The sequence below is a fragment of the Caretta caretta genome, chromosome 17, assembly GCF_965140235.1.
Source record: "Caretta caretta isolate rCarCar2 chromosome 17, rCarCar1.hap1, whole genome shotgun sequence".
Lineage (NCBI taxonomy): Eukaryota > Metazoa > Chordata > Testudines > Cheloniidae > Caretta > Caretta caretta.
Window position 1 is genome coordinate 12,224,532 of NC_134222.1, and position 24,946 is coordinate 12,249,477.

General features: G+C 41.4%; 1 protein-coding gene across 10 annotated transcripts in view; it reads right to left on the reverse strand.

Annotated features, from left to right (window-relative positions):
- PITPNM3 (PITPNM family member 3) overlaps positions 1-24,946 on the reverse strand; it is a 346,570-nt gene that overhangs the window by 234,238 nt on the left and 87,386 nt on the right. For all 10 annotated transcript variants that reach the window (XM_048823832.2, XM_075120851.1, XM_048823829.2 and 7 more), the window contains one exon: positions 9,483-9,578. In XM_048823832.2, the coding sequence (XP_048679789.1) occupies positions 9,483-9,543 (61 nt within the window). In that variant the 5' untranslated portion in view covers positions 9,544-9,578. The remainder of the gene's footprint in view (positions 1-9,482; positions 9,579-24,946) is intronic.

Here is a 24,946-nt window from a genome sequence, read left to right on the forward strand (position 1 = left end):
CCAGGGGAAAGACCACTGTGCCCCTGCAGAAGACCCCAAGTCAGGAGGAGAGCCCAGGTTTATATGTGGAACTGTTTTATTGTGTTAGAAGACCAGTGCCCTGAAGGAAGGGCCTGAACAGACTTTGGGCCTGGGGTTAGTCTTTCCTGGGCTGAAGGAGACAAGCCAGTAGCCCTCGCAGTGTGTGGCAGTCTGGACCTCTTTCCATCAGCTCTGGAGAGAGTGGTTTGAACTGGAACGGTGACAGATTTGAAATGTTTTTTTCAGGTTGCATAACCTGAATTCTAGCACATCAATGACATCTATCAGAAATAGAAGCTGATCACAAGGACAGAGGTCTTCCCATCGCCAAACCCATGGCAACTGCAGGGGATGGATATCATGGGATATGCCCACCCAATCCTAAGAGCTGGATGTTCATTCTTATTACATTTTCATAGTGTCCGCATGCTTCTCCCTCGGTCCCCACCCTCCAACCCTGTTGCTGCTTAGTTCAAAAAGATCCTTACATATGTTTCTATGAGCCCGTCTTGGCATTTCTATATGACAATGAGACCTCCCACTCACATAGTTTTCCTCTTCTCCATTCTAGAGCTTGGGTGTCCTTGGATGAGATGACCTATCTAAATTCCACCTCTCTCTCTCTCTCTTTCTCTCTCTCTCATTTATTTATAGGGTGCCAGCCACTGCAGTATCTACAGTGTATGGCACCATTATAGTTACACAAATTCAGTTATCACCAACTTATTCAAGACCCTCTATCTTTAATCAGTTTGGTGGTCCTGCTCTGGACCTTCCCCAGGATATGCACACCCTGCTTTATCTTGTAAGCTATCCCAAACTGAACAGTATGTCCTGTGCTGGGTCCAATTAGAGCTTTGTACATTGGTATAAAATGATTTCACCTTTAGTTGATTACAAAACCCTGTTTGATGCCATCTGAATCCACCAACCTGGGCCTTCTTTGTTTCAGTTCAACTATCAGCGACACCTGCCAGTTACAAAAGGATATTGGTTAAGATTTTCATAGCTGCCTAGGGGACCTGTTGGCTATGGGTTACCTATGCAGCGACTAGTCAGTTTGTTTTACATGTCCCCCTGCGTATCCACTCCACAGAAGATGAGAGTCTGTTACAGCCACAGCTACAGAGGCTGATTCTTTAGCTCAGGCTCTTGAGACTCTTGCTTTTAGCACGAGAGGTCCACAGTTGAATCCCTGGTGTCAGCCAAGATGGTGGCTGTCATACCTATATATAAACACCATACAACTTTAAGGATGCGGTCCAAGCTTTTCAAAGGTGACTAGTGATTTTTTGGATGTGTTTGTATTTGGGTGTCCTATGCCCTAACACCCCTTAGAAAGGCCTGATTTTCTGGCAATGCTGGGTTCCCACCTTCTCATGATCAGGCACCTCAAGCTGTGCACTCAAAATCTGTCTGTAGCCCTATGACCCTATGCCCAGGTTTCAGAGTAGCAGCCGTGTTAGTCTGTATCCGCAAAAAGAACAGGAGTACTCGTGGCACCTTAGAGACTAACACATTTATTAGAGCATAAGCTTTTGTGGGCTACAGCCCACTTCATTGGATGCATAGAATGGAACATATAGTAAGAAGATATATGTATACATACAGAGAAGGTGGAAGTTGCCATACAAACTGTGAGAGGCTAATTAATTAAGATGAGCTATTATCAGTAAGAGAAAAAAACTTTTGTAGTGATAATCAAGATGGCCCATTTAGACAGTTGACAAGAAAGTGTGAGGATACTTAACTTGGGGAAATAGATTCAATATGTGTAATGACCCTATGCCCAGACTGTCTGGTATGAATTGCACCTGCTATAGGATACCAGTGATTTTCGTCTTTGGTATTCTGAATCCATACTTCTCAAAAAATATATATTTCCTTGTCTTTAGGCTGCATACTGCTTCCATTTTCATGGTAATGTACTACTAATCAAAGTATTGTGCAGAGTCATTAACTTTACAAAAGAGCAGCTAATGGGACCTGTACGCAAGCTGTGGGGGAAATGAATGCATCTGTTCATAGGAGATGTGTATAACAGGAAGAGACATCATTTAGCTAAACGGGTGTCATAAGCAAAATCAAAGAAGCTATGCAGGGTTAAGGAACAGGATCTCACACCAGTGATGTCCCCCTCCCCTCTTCTCCAAAGGCAGAGGTTTCCAACTGAAAGAGGGAGGTTTTTGTAAGGAAACGAGAGGACTGCAATACAATTTCTCTATGGGCTCCTCTCTCAGAAGCCTGTCACACTGGTTGTAAGCTTCTACCATGCTGTGAATCCAGGTCATCTTGCCAGATTCTGTAACTGAGGCAAGTGTGTCAATCTAGCAGTGGCTTTCCAGGAATAGTCACCTAGGCACATGTGTGTTTAACTGTAGATTTGACTGCACTGCAACCGGGAGTGCGATTGCAGAACATGTCAACATACTCGTGCTAGCTTACGGTACCCAGCTCGGGTACCAACAGCAGCGAAGCCACGACACCATGGACTTCAGTGCAGGCTAGCTGATCGAACAATTATCAAAGGACCCAGGAAGATTTGTACTGCCCGTTTGGAAGCCTGGACTGCCATGGCTGCACTGCTCTGGTACCCAAGCTGGGTTAAAGACTGCTGGGCTGGGGTATGTTTACACATGCTGCAGTTACAGTCTCTGACTGCAGTATAAACATAGCCTCGGTCTCCTCTCAAATTGACAATGAAAAGTAACTGTAGCTAAGCCAAACTGAGCATCTAAGTGCTCGTATGGCCCCATCACATCAGTGTCTAAGTATCTGCCAAGTATTTACAAATAGGTTTATTTTAAAAGGTATATTGAAATGCCCCATCTTGAGACAGTTGCTGCATGATGCACTGACTGCTGACCTCGAAGCAGAGAGACGAGATCGTGTCTCTGCCAGCCTCCATGTTTATACAGGCATGGAGAAAGTGCGGCTACCGATTCTGTGCAAAGACTGTTACAGCCACAGACCTAAGGAGCATGAAGCAAGCATAACATGACACCCCTGTGGAGGTTGTCAGCAGCAGGCAATGAACCAGTGACTTCTGGGTCTAAAACGATGAGTGTCTACTGCCCAAGCTAAAAGTCCCGCATGTGTGAGCTCAAAGGCCGTAACTGCCTCTTAAAGCTTCAGATGGCCCTTCCACTTGAGGGAGACAGAGAGCCACACTAAGGATGGGTTACCCAACCATTACAGAATGCTATACAGAAAATCTCACATATGGAGATTAGCTTCTGCACCATGAACCTAAGGAAGAGCAAGGCTACCTGGAGTTGCAGTTGTATTTGCAGAGTAAAATTATCCAAGACTGGCACACAGGGAAAAAGCAGCAGCACCACTGTATTAGGGCCAGTTGCATCAGCATAAAATGGTAGGAGGAAATAACATATCCTATTTAGTGCCAGAAAAAAGGGAAGAATTTTTAAAGAGAACTTATTTGATTTCCCTGGAAATCAAAGATCTCATGCACACACAAAAAAGTATGCTCCCTTGTCATGGGTTTTTAAAATCCAAACATTGAAATAGAACTTTTAAACGCAACTGTACATGTATATTTCGTATAAGATTATTTATTTCCAAGGAAAGTCGAATAAGTTCTTGACACGGACACCTCTTAAAAAAGTGCTTTCCCTTTATTTCTAGCACTAAATAACTATCCTATTTCCTCCTATCCTTTTATGCCGGTGCAGCTGGCTCCAACAGAGTAGCACTGAAACTTCTTCTTGGGTGTGCCAGTCTCTGTTTTATTTTCAGAATAAAAGTAACTGCAACTCCAGACAGCCTTGCTCTTCCTTAGGTTAATGGTGCTTAATAGATATGGATTATGGAAGCATAGTGAGACTGGGTCTCAAATTCAAATCTCAGATGTCCACATCCATTGCTACATGGATTGAGCATCACTCCTGTGATTTATCTTCTACTTAATTGGTATCACATTCCTCGGCTGAGCCTATTTAGACTTAAAATGAAACCACTGAAAAATAAACCATGCGTTTTTGGTGCACTAAAAGGAAAGACCTACTAAGGGAAAACCTATCACCGCAAAAATGTGCTAGGTGAAAATAGCACATTCAGGAAAGTCAATAAGTCATTTTCAACTGCTAAAAGCTATGCAGGAAGCCTGGCGATTCTTCTCTTAGGGCTCGTCTACACTTAAAACGCTACAGTGGTGCCAACGTAAGTAGTAAATCAGGCTCACTCTTTTGACAGTTAAATGTGTATTTTTACACTCTCCTCACCTATAACTGAAAAAAATACACACAGTTAAACAATATAGGTCAGGTCCCTCAGCTGGTTTGAATTGGCATATCATCATTTACATCAACAGAACTATGCTGATATACATCAGCGGAAGATCTGGCCCTACACTTCCACTGAACATTCAGAATCCTCCTCTTCCTACATCTCTTTCAGCCACATCACTCTGTCCCAAGAAATAACTCCTTCTTTGCATTAGTGAGCTCGTGGGAAGAGAGATTTGAGAAAATATATCTCAAATATATATTTGAGAAAAGTTTGAGATACACATTTTGATTGTTTTCCATTTCCTTATGGGACAAGACTTTCCCTGCTCTGAAATCTGTATTAGTCAGGAATTATTCCTTCTAAAATCCATCCTCAACAGCCTGAGCTATACAAGCCACCCACCCAAGTACCCTGCAGCACTCTTTTAATCATGTTCTAACACAACTGTTAGCATGGTTTCCCTGACAAATATGTACAGGGATTTTATGGCTAATATTTTTCTAGCAACAACCTTGTTTAAACATGATTGTTGCTGGTACAGCTCTGATCCACAACATTACTCGTATAGTGCCAAAAAGTCAGCCGCATATACTCATGAAAGCAGCAAGTCATCACTCTAGTTGGAAAAATGTTTTTCCAAGTTAGCAAAATCACTCTGGCTAAGAAAACATGCCACTTCCAAGAAGCACCAAGATCTTTCATGCTTTTAGGGCCAAATATTCAAACATGCATAACGCAGCTTGGATAGATGCATACCAACCACCATGCAGGTCAGGTTGGCATGGGTACAAAGTTTCATGTATGAACATACCTCAACTTCAGTAGCTAAGGGCATGATCCAAAGCCCATTGAAGACTGAAATCACGAACTTCAATTGATTTTAACGGGCTCGGAGTCAGGCCCAAAGTGGATTGTGTGGAAGTGTGCATGCAAATTTCTGTCAACTGGGCTGTAGCTTTTTAGCTAACCCTGCCATTGTTGTTTGTCACTGGACAAAGCATGGGAAAAGAGAGAATGCATCACAGTGAGCCATAAGAGAAATCATCTACTCTGCCTAACATATAGCGTTCCTACTGCTTTCCACAATGCAAATTGCTTTGGTCCCACCTCATGCAGCTATTACGCTGAGGAATGTTTTAGTCACTTGAGTTGGTTTTTCATATGTTAGCAGTGACCTGCTCTGTAAAATGTCCCACTGCAGCAGCTGAGATCTTGTAGTCAACCTCTGTACAAAATACTGCAACCGTGCAGGGCTCTTCCTTACAGAAAACATTCCACTTGAGGAGCCAAGCGAGCTCAAGTCCGGTAACCTAAGCGGCAAAATGCAAATGCTTTTTTGTAAAATGGAGATTTCAACTAATTTACTGTTTATGAGTTACCAGGGAGTCTCCAGACATACACAGCGGATTTTAAAGAGGTGCCCAATGGGGTGATTCAAATATCTTAAGGTTTGTTTTCACATTTTAAAAAAACAAACAGAGTGAGCGGCTGAGCTGCCATGCTTACAGGCTCGGTCTAAATTTCTAGTTGTATCATATAGACTAAAGGCTGAAACTCCTCTCATAGCCATCCTTTTGTGCCTAAGTACTGGTATTAAACCAGGAAAAAGAGGGAGGGGAATAACGCTGAGGTACACAAGTTCATTAGGCAACTGATGTCCATGTATATTAAATATTCTCTCAGATTTATATCCAGTGGCACTAACCCACCCAATGCATAATAATCATCACCACCACCCATAAGGAAAAAGCAACTGCGTGCTCTTTCAACTGCAATCTGTTTGTCAAGCCATTTATCTTCTGAAAAATGCAAAAACCAGTTCTTGATTAATAACCCTCAGATTTCTCTTTAATAGTTGTGCAACTAAAGCACAGCTCTATGCCAGGAGATCTGAATTCTATCCCCAGCTCTTGGCAGCGATGTGCTGTGTGACCTCAGGCAAGTCACACATCACTCCGTGCCTCAGTTTACCCATATATAAAAGGGGGTAAATAATATTTATCTACCTTTCAGGGGTGTTGTGGGACATAATCCATTAATTATTTGTAAACTACTTGAATATTTGCAGATGGAAGGCCCTATAAAACAGCCAAGTAAATATTTTAAGTCTAATTTACAGAAGCACAGAAGAAACCTGCAACACCATGTACTTTTCTGGGAGTCAGGAAAGACCCTAAACAGAGTGCTCTCATTAGCACTACATAATACTAATACTATGCAGAGACCAGGGATAAGAAAATTTTGTTCTATAGACTGCGCTTACAAATAAATGAAGGGGGAGGACATAGACGTGTTCCTCTGGATGAAATTGCAGAGAACATTATCAAAACCTTGTCTGAGCTATAGCTGTAACTTTACTGGGAGCCCATTTCTATCTTCTGTGATTCCATATGATGTGAGCAAGTTTCATTTGAGAGTCATGGAAACAGATTCCCAGGCCAATTTCATTCAGCCCAATAACTTATATTTAGTTAACACACATCTTCCAGAAAGGCATCCTGAAGAAGAGCTCTATGTAAGCTCGAAAGCTTGTCTCTTGCACCAACAGAAGTTGGTCTAATAAAAGATATTGCCTCACCCACCGTGTCTCTCTAATATCCTGGGACCAAACACAGCTACAGCACTGCACAGAAAGACATCCATTCAAATACCCTTGCAAACTCCTTTGCAGCCCTCTGCTGCCCCACATACCCCATGGATAGCAAGCGTCCGAACAAGAATCAAATTTTGTCCCAAATTTCACTATGAAATTTTATTTTAAACCCATTTTTAATTTATTTGATTTAGAAACCAAGGGTTTGCCATTCAACCCTGGAATAAATATAGGTCTTAGGCAGGCACCTTGTCTTCCAAGTATCAAGTTGGCATTAATTTTACAGCTACCGTAAGTGATTCACAGAGAGCAAAATGGAAAGGGAGAAGCTAAGCAATTTGTTCAAAGCCATAGAGGGAGCCAATGTCAGAGCCAGGGAGAGAATTCAAAAGTTCCTGGCTCTCACGCCTGTGCTCAGACCACACTTCTCCCCAGGTAATATGTCAGCTGTACTAATCATACATATATAATGAAACAGCCAGTGTTAGGGGAAAAGATATTTCTGATTTATGTTCACGTAATTGAGATCAGAATAGCTGCACTGAGGTCAGTTCAGCTATTCTGGATTTAACGCCTGTGGACCTGGAGCCAGAATCTAAAGCAGTGGCTGTGTCTCCTCTGAAGTTACGCTACTGATCATGCAAACAAAAAGTGCTTGGATTTTCCTCTTCCTACATTTGCCAAACTGCCTACCCCATTACACTACTTTACTCATGTTTATGGCAGATTTTCATATTTGCACTGTCATCTTCTTTGCAGCAGCTTTTTCATCTTCTCCCCCTCCCTTACATTTTGCAAGCAACCAAAAAAACCTGACCAAATGTCTCGTTCATACTGACTTTCAACTCAAACATATGTCAATGTGAAAACCCACCAGGTGGTTCTCTAATGAACGCAGGCTGGTTCTCCAATAATCCCACCAACGGAAAAGAAAAACCATTTTAAGCTATGAAATTTTATTGCAAGACAGCAGACAAAGTAGTCAAACATGCATGCCTGGATACTACCTAAAAACACCAATTACCTTTTGTAGCACCATCAGACATCCCCCAGACATCCAACAGACACACAATAATGAGGCAAGAACCTAGAAAGTTCAGAAAATTAATTCTATCTGCTGAAGAGAAGCCGTGTTCAAATGGAGAGTGGAAACATTTGGAAAATGTCAGCTCTTGTACTATAAATATCGACAGATGCGAAAATTTAACAATCTCAACCATTAGAAATAAAATATCCATCTTCTTTGTTAAGCATTGAATGTTTTTTTTCAAGTAGTCATCAGAAGAAACCTGCTGAATATGCCATTACCCAAAACAATCACATGGAAAAAATTGCATGTGTTTTCAAACCAGCACCTGGACATTTTAGCTTTGGCCTGTGGGGTGGTTGTTTCTTCATTATTTCAAACACACACGCACACATGTGCGTACACACGCTATAATCAACCAACCTGGGCGGGGGAAATCCTCTTGCTTCTGACCAGACAGATTGCTCTGCCCTTTAAAATTATCAAGTGCTAAAAATCCAGTAAGCTCACTGAACCCTTTTTCTACTCCTCTTAACTCCTGGAATTCAGGCACCAGTGCAACTTGAGGTTGCATCATCTATTGGTCTGTAAAAGAATCTTATTCCACCTCAACAGCCCACATTACAAAACTGTTACAAGTAGGTTTCAAAGTAACAGCCGTGTTAGTCTGTCTTCGCAAAAAGAAAAGGAGTACTTGTGGCACCTTAGAGACTAACCAATTTATTTGAGCATGAGCTTTCGTGAGCTACAGCTCCGGAGTGAAGTGAAGCTGTAGCTCACGAAAGCTCATGCTCAAATAAATTGGTTAGTCTCTAAGATGCCACAAGTACTCCTTTTCTTGTTACAAGTAGATTTCTCAACACTGACAGACTCTGTCATCTCCTGTGGGAAAAGGCCCAAGGGAAGCCTGCAGTTTAGCTGTTCACATTTTTAATTTCCTGTAGACAAAACCACATTGGTCCCAATCCAAAAACTCCCCAGTATGTTACAGAAGACAACCCAGTATTCCATAGTAAAAGTTGTTCATGGTCTGTCTAAGTGCCCCAGGAGGTTACAGGAGGAAGTTAGCCCTTCAGATTAACCAGTTGAGTACATTCATTATGGCTCATCTCCGGAAACTCTATTTATGCAGTTTTCACTCATCCACAAAACTCTAATCAACGTCAGTGGAAGTTTTGCCAGAGTAAAGCTGGAGGGTCTGATTTTCAAAAGTGCTGAGCACTTGCAACTCCCATGGATTTCATTAGGAGCTGTGTGTGCAAAGTACTTCCGATGCTCTGGGGATGGGTGACATATGAAGGGATGATTAGTTGATAGGCTAAATAATCAGGTTCCTCAGGATTTGGCTTTTAGGTTCCAATCCTGCAAAGATTCACATGTATGCTTCACTTTACACACTGAGTGGCCTCACTGATGCCAATGGGAATATATGCAGTGTGCAATTTAAGCACATGCATAAGACTTTGCAGGAGAGAGGGCCTAAAGTCTATAAAACTTGACCTGGCAGGTAGAAGATTAAAAAGCAAATCCAAATGTAGTTACTTATGTTACTGCCGTAAAATTCTGAAGGGAAGAAAAAAAAACTGTACATACCTCGGGCATCAAAGAATTCATCGTCTGAGCTCTCCACAGAGTCATTAATTATATTCTGCATGTGCCACTGAGTGCCACTGAATCTGCGCGAACCAGCTGGAAGTAAAGACAGACTCACATTAACAAAATGAAATGATGATCTGCTCGCCAAGCTACAAAAGAAAAAGTCTAATTAAGTCCTCATAAATTGTGTGAGATGCTCATTTTGTCCAATTCATGTTTTTTAACCTAATGAGAGGGCCACTAAGAACATGTGGGATGACAGCAAAAATTATACCTTCTGCAAAATCTGAGTTAGAATGATTAAAGCAAACCCTTTGTTCAGGTTCAGTGTGCAATGCTCTCCCCAAATGGAGTGACTTAAGAGACAAAGAAAAATTCCATTCATTTGAACTTGTCAGACCATTACATTCCAAGCTCGCCCTCAAGCTGTGCAAATACGTCTAAAGGCAGAAAGAAGCATTTCTTAGGGACAGCGGAGCAGCTCACATTAGAACTGAATTTCTTCCATAGCTCTTATGAAGATGCACCCTTCTGTTTGGCTTGCAGATTTGCATGCACACTACTGAATTTCCTCAAATGAACATCAAAGAGCTTTGGTTTTCTTTATTGTTAACATAAATGTTCCTGTAGCTTTTGACAGAAGCTTGACATTTGAAGATAAGAAGGCCAAAGCATTTTGGGAGAGCTAAATAACAGTGTCACATTAATATAGCTCAGACACATTATATAACCTTACACTGATATGAAAACATGAAGCTATCTGCGCAGTTTGCATCATCCATTCCTCATATGTGATGGTGTGTGGTACCTGTGTATGACAGGACTACGCCACACTTTCAGATAGGATGTAAAAAATGTCTATAAGAACTGAACCATTCAGAGAGATACATAACTAGGGAGAAAACTAGAATTTGGCCAGCATTCTCCTGGGCTAATATTGCCACAGTTTTCATTCCATTTAGTGCATTCATATACACAGGCTGTATTTTATTTCTGCAAATGAGAGGCTATATCACAAGACATGTACACTTGCAACCCCGCTTCAAGCCAATGGGAAGGCCAAGGGGAAAAGGTCCATCATTAACATTTTAGAACTAAATTAATCTTTTCATGAGTATCTACTTGCCATATCAAAACAGCCCCCTAAGTTTTAGTCACTTAGTGAGCCCTGAGAAGAGGTGGATTCAAACTACGATGGCCCAATTGGCCCATCTTAATTTGAGGGCCTTCTGGCAAACCTTATGATTACCTAGTAATAATACTTCACTCTTGTAATAGGGCTCTTCATGCTTAGACCTCAAAGTGTGTTACAAAGGAGGTCAGGATCACAACCCCCATTTTTACAAATAGCAAAATGGAGGCACCGATTGGTGAATCAACTCACCCAAGGTCACCCAGTGTCAGAGCTGGGAAAAGAACCCACCTTTCTCCAAGTCCTAGTCGAGCACCCTGTCCAATGGACCATACTGCCTCTCAATCTTTATAACCCTCTCTCTCTCCCTGGCTGTTCCCCTCACCCCCACCAAACTCAGAGTGCCACAGAGAAGAGGAGACACCATCCTGGCATTAACTAACATGGTGGGGATTTAATAGCCAAACCAAATCTTTTCCCCATCTAGCATTTTGGTATGGTCCTTGATAAAGAGATTGGGCCAACCACAGCATTTGGCTTTTGATCTGAACTCTGTCCATCTTCTAGTTGACATCACCTTTCTGGTACTCATTAGTGACAACTGACGTACCTTGTTAATGCGGAAGGTTTTGGACTCCTCAGAGAAATCCACAGTCACCAAGATATGTGATTTCATTGTATGATAATGTAAGTACAGAGCTACCCACTTAGCAAATACCTAAGCAACAAGCAAGCATGGTAAGCTTTTTAGCAATCTTCATTTCTATGTGGCCAGAATCAATAATGCACCGTGCTGTAATCAAACCCTCCCAGAAAAAGCCTTTGTCCATTTCACTTTAATATACGTCAGTAACATCACTGCCACTGACCAACAGAAGTGTTTCAAAGCAAGAGGAATGATTCAGTGCTGTAGCCTTACTGCAGGACGTTTGCGGGGAGTTTACTTTATGAATGGTTTGAAGGAATTTATATTAGTACCTATTTTAACCCCCCCCCCTTTTCATAGAATCATAGAATATAAGGGTTGGAAGGGACCCCAGAAGGTCATCTAGTCCAACCCCCTGCTCGAAGCAGGACCAATTCCCAGTTAAATCATCCCAGCCAGGGCTTTGTCAAGCCTGACCTTAAAAACCTCTAAGGAAGGAGATTCTACCACCTCCCTAGGTAACGCATTCCCGTGTTTCACCACCCTCTTAGTGAAAAAGTTTTTCCTAATATCCAATCTAAACCTCCCCCACTGCAGCTTGAGACCATTACTCCTCGTTCTGTCATCTGATACCATTGAGAACAGTCTAGAGCCATCCTCTTTGGAACCCCCTTTCAGGTAGTTGAAAGCAGCTATCAAATCCCCCCTCATTCTTCTCTTCTGCAGGCTAAACAGTCCCAGCTCCCTCAGCCTCTCCTCATAACTCATAATTTCTTCACTCACACACAGAGTAGAACCCATATTTTACAAATTAACAGGACTGAGGGGTTCATAAAAATTGAAAAGCTCATACAATTGAACATGTCAAAATTACAGTAGATACAGTGCAAAAGTAGCAGTACGCTGCACTGCGTCACTTTCTCAGTGTCCTTCAAACCACTGCGAAACAATTTCCAATTCATTGGGATGTGCAAGGATGAGAACTTGTTCTTCATCAACTATCTTTTTGAAGACAGTGCACCTCAGAGCCTTAATAGTTCCCTCCATCCCTTTTAGGGAAGTTGTCATTCAACAGCAACTTTTCAATCACACTTAGGTTTTGTATACACTACATACTTACTTCGGTATAACTACATCACTCAGGGATGTGAAAAATGCACACCCCTGAACAACGTTGTTATATTGACCTTATAGCGCTGTCTACACAGGAGGTTATCGGCAGAAGAGCTTCTCCCAACAACATAGTTACCACCTTCTATCTGCTTAGAGTGTCTTCACCAGATACGCTACAGTGGCATGCAGCTGTGCCAATGTAAACTTGTAGTGTAAACCTGCCCTCAGTCAGTGAATAAGTCACAATTAACACAAATGCTTCAGCTATCAGAGGAGTTGTGCAGCAATACTACATTCCAGAGATGCTAGTCTCAATCTCTCTCATCTGCATACAAACCTCCCTTCCTTCAGTGATAGTTAAAGTGCCGTGCCAAGCAACCACCCTATTACAAGGGACACTATCAAGTTAAAAATCATTTGAGCTGGCCAGAAGACAGAATCCCTTCCTGCCTCCACCCGCATAGAAAATTTCAACAAGAAGATTTTTTGGTTTATTTTTATAACGGAAAAGTTTTTGGCCAAACCCCCACCCCCCACACACATTTGGACCAAAAAACAAATAGTTTCAATTTGGAAATGCTGTCATAGTGCCTCACGGGAGCTGTAGTTCAAGTGGTTTATGCTCCTATTCTATTCTATAGGCAGAGCTCCCTGTTCTGACTACATTTCCCATGATGCAAGACAGTGATGTGAGGCAGTTGCATCATGGGAGTCTTTGGTCACGGTGCATCATGGGAGATGTAGTCCACTGCCAACAATGAAGACACCCTTACCCACCTTACTAATAACTGGAGAGAAGGGCCTGTGCTGAAGTTCTGATCCAGACATGAATCTGAATTGTGCCAAAAGGCCAGGAGCAGGAAGGAGAGTTCAGACCCAGCACCTAAGATCAATGTTTTTTAACCTTTCTAGATTGGTGATGCCTTAATTTGAAGTCAAAAATCTTCATGACCCACCCTCCCTTACATTTACTATAAAGATAAGAATAAAAAAGTATCAGTGATAAAAATGATAAACCTATACAATGTAATTGTGTGTTTCAAGAGATTGACAGAGAATACTTGACCTTGAAGGACGGGGACTATGGGAAGTGAGATTTTCTTTGCTTTAGCTTGTAATAAGATTTTCAGCACCTCACAATCTCCAATTATCTTTAATGACACTCCCGGGGGGTTGCAACTTACCTATTGAGAAACACTGCCTTAGATCACCAAACGTGGATATGAGGGTACTTCATGCTATATATGCCATCTGTAGTTATTTTTGTATCTCTATAAAGTTGGGAAAGGGAAATAGACAAACAAGGAGCGCACTGGTGAAGTAGCCCAAGGCTATGGTTATCATCACTGAGGGAGAATGTTTATTTGTTTTTAAAACTAGTTTTCCCAGTGGAATAAAAATAAATGATTCAAACATTTCTAAAAGGCTTTGGCTTTAGACAAACTTGTTTTGTGAAACCAAAGGGCTAGATCCTTATTCCCTTATCCATGCCGAGTAGTAGAGCTGGGCAAAACTTTTCAGTTAAATAACTTTATTTGTTGAAAAACACAGTTTCAGGTGGACTGAAACAATCCACAAATTTGACATGAATTCACGAAATAGTTTCAAACAACCCCCTCCCCCCCTTTTCAGGTTAAATTTACAAGGGGACTCAAGTGCCATCCACAGAAAGGAAGGAGGAGGAGATGGTGATATCCTCATATCTGAAAGCCTATGCTGTCTCCTGGGTGTAATTTGGCTTTTTTACATATGATTTTACAAAAATGGCTCAGAACTTAAAAAATTGGATGGTAACTGACCATGAAACCCAGTGATGATTCAGCCTGGTGATATTCTGAACAAAGATCTCTCACTGTGCTTTTAGCTGCTTCCTGTGCTTCACATTGACTCAACAGAAACTGTAGACTTAAGAGTGACACACAGTGTGACATTCCTGGACTCTTAATATACAGATAGCTCAGTGCTTAGGGCACCCACCTGCATTGGGGAAGACCCAGTTTCAAATCCCTGCTCTGGAGCAAGGATCTGAACCTCGGTCTCCCACATCCCAGGTGAGTGTGCTAACCACTGGGCTAACGGGTAAAAGGGGGACACTGCCTGCTCATTTCCATTTACTTTTGTTTATAAAAAGATTAAAATGCCCAGAAATAAAAATTTTCTTTTGGATCAAAATGTTTCATTTGACCTGAAATGAAATTTTTGTTGGCTTTTTGAATTTGTTAAAAATTCTGAATTTTTTTAAATTTTGGTTTGAGTCAAACTGATTTTTATTTTTCAGAACTGCCAGCAAACTGGAAAATCAACTATTTGCCCAGTTCTACTCAGAAGCACCTGACTGCACAGGTAAACCCATTGGTTTCAACACTATTGCTTGTGGAGGAAGTAGTAGAATCTGGCCCTAATATTTGACCTGACCACCCCCTATTTAAACAAAGGAGCTTCCCATGTACATTGATGCTCAGATTGCAGAATCTGGTATGACAAGGAGAGCTCTAAAGATGTTTTACCTTCTGGTTTCCTGTTTATCTCACATAGAGAAGGTTGAATTGGAAGAGATACTGTAATGATTTTACTAGAAAGTGGCAAGTCTTCCTTCCCCAAAGGGAAAAAAACATGTCTGCACCAAGGGGATGTGCTGATGTTATCTGAACTGCTCTTTCAGTAAGGAGCTGCCTAATAGCTGTGTAAACCTCTCATTGAGGTCCACAAAGGGATTAGGAGTGCTAAAAGATTTGCTTTAAATGACAACGTTTATTACAGTAGTTCATTCGCACCTGGTTGTGTCAGCACTCCCATTGTAAGCCTTTATCTACAGGGGAAAAAGAAAAGGAGTACTTGTGGCACCTTAGAGACTAACCAATTTATTTGAGCATGAGCTTTTAAACCTACGTTGCATACAGGGCAGTGTTTCTCAACCAGTGGGTCACGACCCCCAGATCATGATCCCAGGAGTTGTGGGGCATCAAAAATGTTATTACAGTCTAAAGCAAAGAAATCCTTACTCCACCACACCTTTACCCTTTAAGTTTAAATACTCTGCCAACCTCTCAAAACACACATACCTGGGTGGGGGGAGGTATTGTTTCATATTCTCTGTGTGTATATAAAGTCTGCTGCAGTTTCCACGGTATACATCTGATGAAGTGAGCTGTAGCTCACGAAAGCTCATGCTCAAATAAATTGGTTAGTCTCTAAGGTGCCACAAGTACTCCTTTTCTTTTTGCGAATACAGACTAACACGGCTGTTCCTCTGAAACCTATCTACAGGGGGTTTATATCTTGGCTGTAACAAGTCTCTCTGGGCTGAATCTTGGCAAAAGGGGGGTTTTTTGGACTTGAATTTCAAAAATATCAGCCTGGCTTTTGCACCAGAACAAAGGTTTTAATGTACATTTTGCTGAGTCTGGAAAACACCTGTGATTGCCAAGTTAAGTAACCACATATGACTCTACCATTCCATTTTCCTCCTTTAGACAACACAGCACAAATTAATGAATCCTAGACTGCAAGTTCTCTGGGGCAGGGACCGTCTTTGTATAATGCATTCATACATTGCTCAGTACAACAGGGCTTGGATCCACAACTACAATGAAAATATAAAATGGAAGGGGTGGTAGAGTTGTACAGGATGATATTTATTATGACCCCAGAGGGCTTTCACACAGCTGAAACAGTGTATGTTTGGTTTTACAGCTGAGTGAAGTCATTTACTTTTCCCACTGATGAGAATTTTGCGAAAACATGTTAATCTGTGAAAAATATCAAGAAGCAAAGTAAAATTTTGCTATTGTAGACAGCCCTTTCAGGACAAGCCTACAGGGGACTGGGATTCTTTGTCTCAGGTCTGAACCAACTAAACCTACGTTGCATACAGGGCAGTGTTTCTCAACCAGTGGGTCATGACCCCCAGATCATGATCCCAGGAGTTGTGGGGCATCAAAAATGTTATTACAGTCTAAAGCAAAGAAATCCTTACTCCACCACACCTTTACCCTTTAAGTTTAAATACTCTGCCAACCTCTCAAAACACACATACCTGCATATAAATTGTACAGACTTATAACTGTTCTCACTGACACTTTTTTACTCCTATTTATTTTTTAAACTCAAGTTTATACTATATGTAAGAGAGCTGCCAACATATTTTTATTTAGACTAAGGGAGTCTCCAGCTCCTTGACAGCGTATAGCTTTTAGGTCTGTTCAAGTTCAGGCTGCTTTGTGCCAGACTCCAGGCGCCAGGCTACTTGAAGGGGAATCCTGCATAGGGAATCCTCCTGTAGCCCAGAACAATCATAGCAGTTCCTATGACATCCCACCTATCCTCCTCTCTAGTGGCAGTGTCTGGGGAAAAGAGGTATCCCTACAACCTAACAGTCCCTGGCTGTTGGCATTTGGGTTCTGCTGAGGACATAGCCCTTAGTTTTTAACCTTCACTTTGGATGGGCTATTACCAGCAGGAGAGTGAGTTTGTGTGTGCTGGGGCAGAAGGGTGAGAAAACCTGGATTTGTGCTGGAAATTGCCCAACTTGATTATCATACACATTGTAAGGAGAGTGATCACTTTAGATAAGCTATTACCAGCAGGAGAGTGGGGTGGGAGGAGGTATTGTTTCATGGTCTCTGTGTATATAATGTCTTCTGCAGTTTCCACAGTATGCATTCGATGAAGTGAGCTGTAGCTCACGAAAGCTTATGCTCAAATAAATTGGTTAGTCTCTAAGGTGCCACAAGTCCTCCTTTTCTTTTTGCGAACCTTGGCTACGATATCGAAGTAATATCATACTTCGAAACAGTCACTTGTCCTTCAGAGCATGAAAAAATATAAGGCTGTTTGTACCAGGCAAGGATACTTTCAACACCCTAAAAACATCCTGGACCACTATGACCCTAAAAATATGGTGTTTTACAGCAAACCCATAATGAGAGGGTGCTCTCCAGACTCCTTCAGCCAAGTCTGCTACCCTCTAACAAAGAAGGAGAAAAAACCTCCACGGAAGTGCAGATCTCGGAGGAATGGATGATCTAACAGAATCACAAAAATTAGTCATGGAAGAGACCAACATATTTCCTATGATTCACCTTGTCGATGTCGGGGGGAAAACAGTGATTAATTAATGGTAAAGGCAAATTTAACCTTGTAGCTAAACAATATTCAGTCTGTCACTGGTCACAGTACTACTATTACTTTAATCAATCCCATCTGACACAACAGGCGGTGTTCTTAATGTAATGTGCATAAACGTATTGTGTCCCATTATTGCTAATGAAAATGGCACCCATGGAGTAACACCTTGATAATGTAGACTAATACGCATGAACACAAGGAATACTAATGTTGTTTCCTATTAAATAGCACCCACTTATGCTGAAGTGCTCCCAAACTCCCAGTGCTCCCTTTAATTTAAACTGGAAAACCTCCAAAGCAGGAGTTAATTGAGTGCTGCATCTGATTAGTAAAAATGTTTATGACTTGCTTTGACTCCCTCTGCTGCATATAGCAAGATGCCTGAAGGACAAATTATTTTCCATCTCATTTTAGGGTAAGGACTGTTTAAAGCCTTTACATTTAAAATGTGAAAGTTGTTATAATTAATTCAGACACCAGAATCTCTAACATCACTGCTGCAGTTTATTTTATTACCTAAATGGGATGTTACATGTTGATTTAAGAAACACATAAGCAATGAGCTAATCCTGAGCCTGTCGGAGACCGACCATGCCCAAAATTTGAATCTTCACATTATACTTCTTTTCAGCGACCCCCTAAACCATAACTGCTTCAAAAATGGAATTTCCATCCCATAGGAAATTCCGATTTAAAAAAACGTTCCAAACTGGGATGAGAAGTCAAAATATAGCACAGAACAGAAAATTCAAAAAAAGAAGGCAGAAACACTTTGCACATTTCCAGTTGAAACATTTCAGCATTTCCAAATTTAAATATCTTGTTTCGTTTATTGAACTAATTGAAATATTTCATTTTGGCTTGGTTTAACATGAATCTCCATCTTCCTGAGCTGCCGCAGCACTTTATAGGAATCTGATAGGGCCTTGAAGCAACACACCTACAACTTCATGATCTGGGCTCTCTTGACCAACTACATTTCCCATGATGGACCACGGTCACATGCCTCCCATGACACATCACATGAATTCAACAAGAAGGGAACCTACATTGCTTCTTGGGAGATGTAGTCCAGCCACAGAGCCCGGTCCATACAGGAGAAGGCAGTGGGGGGAGGGAAAGAGACTCCCAAACTATAATTCCCATGAGCTACCATGGCAGCTCAGGCCAACACAGATTAATGCCAAACTGATGCACAACGAAATCAGAGACACAAGGTAGGTGAGGCACTATCTTTTATTGGACCAACTTCTGGTTAGTGAGAGAGACTAACAAGCTCAGAAGCTTAAATTTTTCCCCCAAACAGAAAAAGTGAAATACTTTGGCATATTGAAATTTTTCACCACAGAAAGTTTTAATTATGGAAACTGCACAATGTCCTATTGAAAAGGACACTGATGGAAAGTTCCTGTCCATTCTCCATATTCCATCCCTCCCCCACCATTCAACACAAACCAGGAGTTCACTAAACCCAGACCGCCTATATCCCCTGCACATCATGTACCCACCCAGCCTCCCACTTCTCCACCAAGCAACATCCTTCAAATCCTTCCTTTTAACTTATTCCTTCTAGGAACGTTTCCCAACTTCTTCTCAGGTTATGTCCAGACTACAGTTTATCTCGGCATAATTTATGTCAATCAGAGGGGTAAATAAATCACCCTCTGGAGCGATAAAAGTTACACTGACATAAACGCCAGTGTGGACAGCACTATGTCGGTGGGAGAGCTTCTCCTGATGACATAGCTGCCACCACTAGCAGGAGCAGGAGGAGTTAAACTGACAAGAGACCTCTCTCCCTTCCGTTTAGATCGGCTACATTAGAGAGCTTACAGCTGCATCACTGTAAACTCTCTAATCTGCTCTCAGCTAAACCCTACACACCCTTCCTTTTCCTGAACTATTGTCCTACATTTCATCTTGTCTAGCATATCCTCAGCTCCTTAGAGAGGTATTACGCCTGCATCGAGGGGTCCAATCCTGCAAACGCCTACTGCCATGTGCTAGCATGTAATAGAATCATTTAAAAGAATAAGACTACAATTAGTAAGTAGTAATCAATATTGTGTCAAATTCTCTGCTGATCTATATTGGCAAACAGCTCCAATGAAGTCAGAGGCGCTGCACCAATTTACCCTAGGAGACGATTGGACCCAACATCAGGTTGTAAGTGCTTGCAAGATCAGGCCTTAGGTTTATCAGGATTAGGCTCTAGGTCAAGAGCTCTGTAAATTGATGGGGCTGTACTGAGATTGTGGCCATTCATTTTACTTACGTTAGGCTCTTGCATTGCAGGGTAACACTGCATCAGAGAAGAACAGTACCTTGCTTTTAATACAAGTGAAAAATTAAAAACTATCCAAGCCCAGTATCTTGTCAACTCATTAAATACCACCGCAGCCTCTTTCAACATTTTCCTTTATTATCCTGGCTTTAGAGCAGGGGTTCTCAAACTTCATTGCACCGCGACCCCCTTCTGACAACAAAAATTACTACATGACCCCAGGAGGGGGGACCGAAGCCTGAACCTGCCCGAGTCCCACCACCCCGGATGGCGGGGCCAAAACTGAAGCTCAAAGGCTGCAGCCCCAGGCAGGGGGCCTGTAACCTGAGCCCCACCAGCCAGGGATGAAGCCCTCGGGCTTCAGCTCCGAACCCCAGCAAGTCTAACAACAGCCCTAGCAACCCCATTAAAACAGGGTCACGACCCACTTTGGGGTCCCAACCCACAGTCTGAGAACCGCTGCTTTAGAGCAAAAGTGTTTACCAACATAAAAGTACTCAGCTGGAATCATGAACCAAAATAGTCTATTTCTCAAACCCCAGCCTTTGCACAATCATAAAGTGGTTGGTGTCTTTTCATTCACACAGACACAAGCCCCGAAGTATAATTAGATGTCTGCTCAGCCACTCAGAAATGGAAGCAAGACAGATTTTTTTCCCTCCCTTTCTTTTCAGTATCTGTGCATTTCTGCAATTCATCCTGTTAATTGCTGCCAGAGCCACCCATCTAGCTCATCAACATTAACAGCATGCAGTGATAACCCTTTCTCCTACTATAAATAGGAGGGCAGTGTGACAAGTGTGGGACCAGAGGCGAAAGCCTGGGATATAATCAATGGCTCATACGGTAAAGCAGCAGTTAGTCACTTTCATTGCTACTGTATTGTTTACAGATACAGACCTGGCTGAAAATCTGATTTCTGTCTTTAACCCTCTTGGGGTTCTTTCCAATACCAGCACTCTCTCCTGCTTTTGAAATGGGCTAAAGAGGATTAATATCAATGTTTTTATCCCAGCAGCAAAGCGCAAATTTTCAATATGAATTAACAGGTTGTCAGTAAACACTGCCTGTTTCTTATTTTCCGTCCTTATTCTGAAAGCTATCCCCTCCTTCCCACTATGTCATTCGGATTACTTGGAGCTCCAACAGGATCAGTGCTGGTGGCCCAATTTAAATTGCCTGAATATGGATTACTTGCTGTAGTAAATATAATGATCACTAGTAAAAAGTCAGCACTTGCCCACCACAGGTTTCCATAGTTACTGGTATGCGTGGGGAGGAAGGAGGGGGCGATGAGTGGAAATATGGTATCTCAAACACATTGTGCAGTAATTCTTAACAAGTGGTGGCTCCTTTTTCCTAGTTTCATATTGAAGAATATCAGCTTGCCCCTACATTATAGCTAATACCAATTAATAGAATTCTCCTGATAAAGTCTCTTTCTGCTTTGGCTTCCATTAACAATCATGGAAAATAATTTTTCCATCCAAATGTCCCATCTAGAATAATTTAGCAAACCTAAGTAATTTTGTAAATGAACCAAATATTAATTATGGCTACGGGAGGTCCTTTTGTAACTAACTTCTCTAATCTGATAGGTTTCAGAGTAGCAGCCGTGTTAGTCTGTATCCGCAAAAAGAACAGGAGGACTTGTGGCACCTCAGCGACTCTAATAAATTTGTTAGTCTCTAAGGTGCCACAAGTCCTCCTGTTCTTTTTTCTAATCCAATACAAGCTTTTAGAATTTACATTCACTTCCTACATGAAATGTTTGCAGGTGTGCACACTTCATGTAAATAGAAGTCCACTGTCATTACAATTAATTCTAGAAATAAACCGGAAGCAACGCTCTGGCTCTGAACTCATCCCAAGCCCCATAGGAGGGGTAGGAGGAGAGGAAAGGGGAGGCATTTGACTGCAGATCCAGAATTTGCAGCTTTGGTCCCCCCTCTAATTTATTCCTTTTGTCTAGCTTTTAAGGGAAAATTAGAAAGAAAAGATTTGATTAAGTCTCTCCTTTAAAAGCACAGAGGAAAACTTTGCTCAATTTCAGCTTTTTTCTACGTAGTGACACCAATCAATGTAAAAATGCAGTGTATTGTAAGCTAGATGACCGTTCTCTCTGTTTCTGCTTTGCACCGAGAGAGATCTGGGCCAAATCAATAGGCACCAATAGAAAGACAAGTGTTAATTTTCAGCTCTTATGGGAAGACAGGCAAAATACCTTCAATTATAAGGGAATCTCTTTATAAGAGCTGTTACAGAACTGCTTCTTCTCCCAAAAACTGCAGTGCTGTATTGCTCACACACAGCAATCCCAGAGGATAGGGACAATAAATGATTCTAGGGTGACACTAAGATGGACCTAAGCAGGAAAAATTCAGGTCCAGATTTCTGAACATCCTAAATTTCAAGCGTGTTTGGAATTCAGGATTTTGATTCGGACCACTTGGAAGATTAGGTCCAGTTGCTAAAGATTCAGTTTAAAGATTTAAGAGTCTGGATCTTGCACATCTGTAGGACAATTCAGTCTATTGAAAGAAACAAAAAGTTTGCCAAGGTATTTAAGTGGAGCTTACTGGAAAACGGGCTATTCCCCCAACCCCCGATGAAAATTTTGACAAAAAAATTGCCACTGAAAAATTCAAGATTTAAAATAAAAAAAAAAAAAAACCCACTGAAATATTCCAATTAAGAAATGTTGCTACAGTGCCTCACAGGAGTTGTAGTTTGGGAGCCTCATACTCCCTTTCTCCTCTACAGGTTGGACGCCTTGGCTGAATTACATCATCTATGATGAACCACTGTGTTCCCTCATTGTGATGGGAGGTGTTTTCATCCTGAGAATCCCTGGCTGTGTTTCATCACAGGAGACGCGGTGCAGCCCCAAGAGAAGAATGGAAACATGAGGAAAGCAAATCCCAGCTCCCATGAAGCGCTGCAGGGAGATGTCCAAATCAAAATTTTCACACACATTTTTTTAAATGAAAAAAAGTCAACAATTTCCATAAGAAGCTGACTCAATTTTAGACTAAAGTGTGTTCTCTCAAAAAAAGAGAGAGAACAATTGATTTTTGTGGGGGTGGGGGTCAAAATCAGTTTCAATCCAACCTTTTTTGACTGGCCTTACATTTAAGAGCCAAGGAACTGAACACCAGCACCAAGAGATTGCTGAAGAGTTAGCAATTAAGTTGTGCTAATCAACAGGATAGAGCAAATCTGACTGCAGAGACATCAATTCAGGCATCAGCTGCTTGTTCATTTTGTCTGCACTATGCTGAAAAAAAACACATGCAAGCTGACTTTCTTTCTTTTTTTTTTTTTTTTTTTTTAAAGTGGCATGTTTACAACTCTACTGCACACCCCCAACAACGGGTGCAGTCTAGCAGCAAATTATATAATAAGCTCTTGTTTAGAAACATTACATAAAATACATATGGTGCAAAAAGTTTTATATTTAAAGATGCGCTCTCTTTTGATCAACAATACATTAAAAAAAAACAGTGGTGATTGACATGTCACTGGTATTCAGCATCAGATTTCAATTGCTGAGAAATATAATGAGCTCAGAAACTCTCCTCTTGAAAGAGAGAGTCATTAATTTAATGACTTTCTGCATGGCTTTCCGTATCCCAGAACAATTTAGCCCACAGACTTTTGGTGCATTTAGAAGGAGCATGTCAAAATAAGGCAACAACTCACACATCAGTGTCAAATTTAAAGGCTTCCAAAAATCACTTGGAGTCAGACACTACAGCAAGCCAACTGTTCCCAGAAAGATGACCAGCAATCACAGCAAAAGGAGACAAGTAGGCATAAACTATATTCCAATGAACTCTTCATACAAAATAACTTCTAGGATCACAGTTATGTCTGTGGATGACTTAAGTTTCATTAAGAATACCTCTGAGAGGGAACATTTGTTTAAATGGAATCTAAACAGGGCCAGTTTTGGGGAGAGGAAACCCAGATGCCTCAAGTAACTATGTTGGCAATTCAGTAGACAGTGCTCGTCCTTGGGAGTCAATATTGAAACCAGTACTGAAACTGTGCCCCAGCATGGTGCTCATGAGCACAGCGCTGCTGCAGGTGCAATCCGTTGAATGAAATGTAAAACAGATCCTGACCTCTTGCGTTTATTGAAGCTGCCTCATCTACTTTTATAAGAACCAAAATATTAGCTACAGTCCCTGTCAGAGCCCCAGTCCCATCCTAGTCTACCTAAATTTCCCTGCAGTTTCAGTTGAATACAATATTCTTTTCCCCCCACTTCCTGTCCTAAGTCATTCTGTGGTGTCACTGTTCATTATTCAACAGCTAAGGTCAGTTCTAGAGGTGTCTGTATTCCAGCAAGAGGTAAAGAGATAATTTTCTGTATGTACTTTGTAAAGCTCTTTGGCATCCTTCAAAATAAAGAAGATTACAAACGTAAACTAGGATCATCCTCATACACTTGTATGATCCCTGAATATATTTTAACTGCATTCTTAGTGCTCACATAGTAAGATCAAAACAAAATTTGAAAAATTGCAGCTTCCTGTAATGGGGTGATCATCGCTTCTTGAACAGGAGGGGGGAACCCTAAAACAAAACCATTGTTCACAATATCAAGCCACAAGCCTTTGGCAGTAACTGAAAGTCCATCAGATGAAGATGCTAGGTCAGAAATAAAGAACCGCACCGGCAACCTACATTAGCCAAAATGCTTATAGTAGTACTGGTTATCTAGTTACTGACCACAAGCACCCATTTGGATTTTCTTACCCAATTCTATCATTTATTAAATGACCCAGAAAGTTTCATCACGGAGAGAGAAATCAAAAGCTGCAGCCTCCATTCATCCATTTTGATATTACGAATGCACACTGTGAAGAGTGTAAGTTATTAGCAAATATGGACTTCATAGCATCTTCAATGACCATTGTCTAGCATTTCTCAGTGGAAAAAGTGACGTTCTGTATACATGGATTTTAACTACAAGAACCATGGAACAAGCCACTTCACCTAGAAACCAAGGCTCTTTATTTGTTAATTTAAATAACTCTCTAATATTAAATATCATAGATTTTAAGGCCAGAAGGGACCATTCTAATAATCTAGTTTCACTTCCTGCGTAACACTGGCCATAGAACCTCACTCAGTCATTTGTACATCACGAG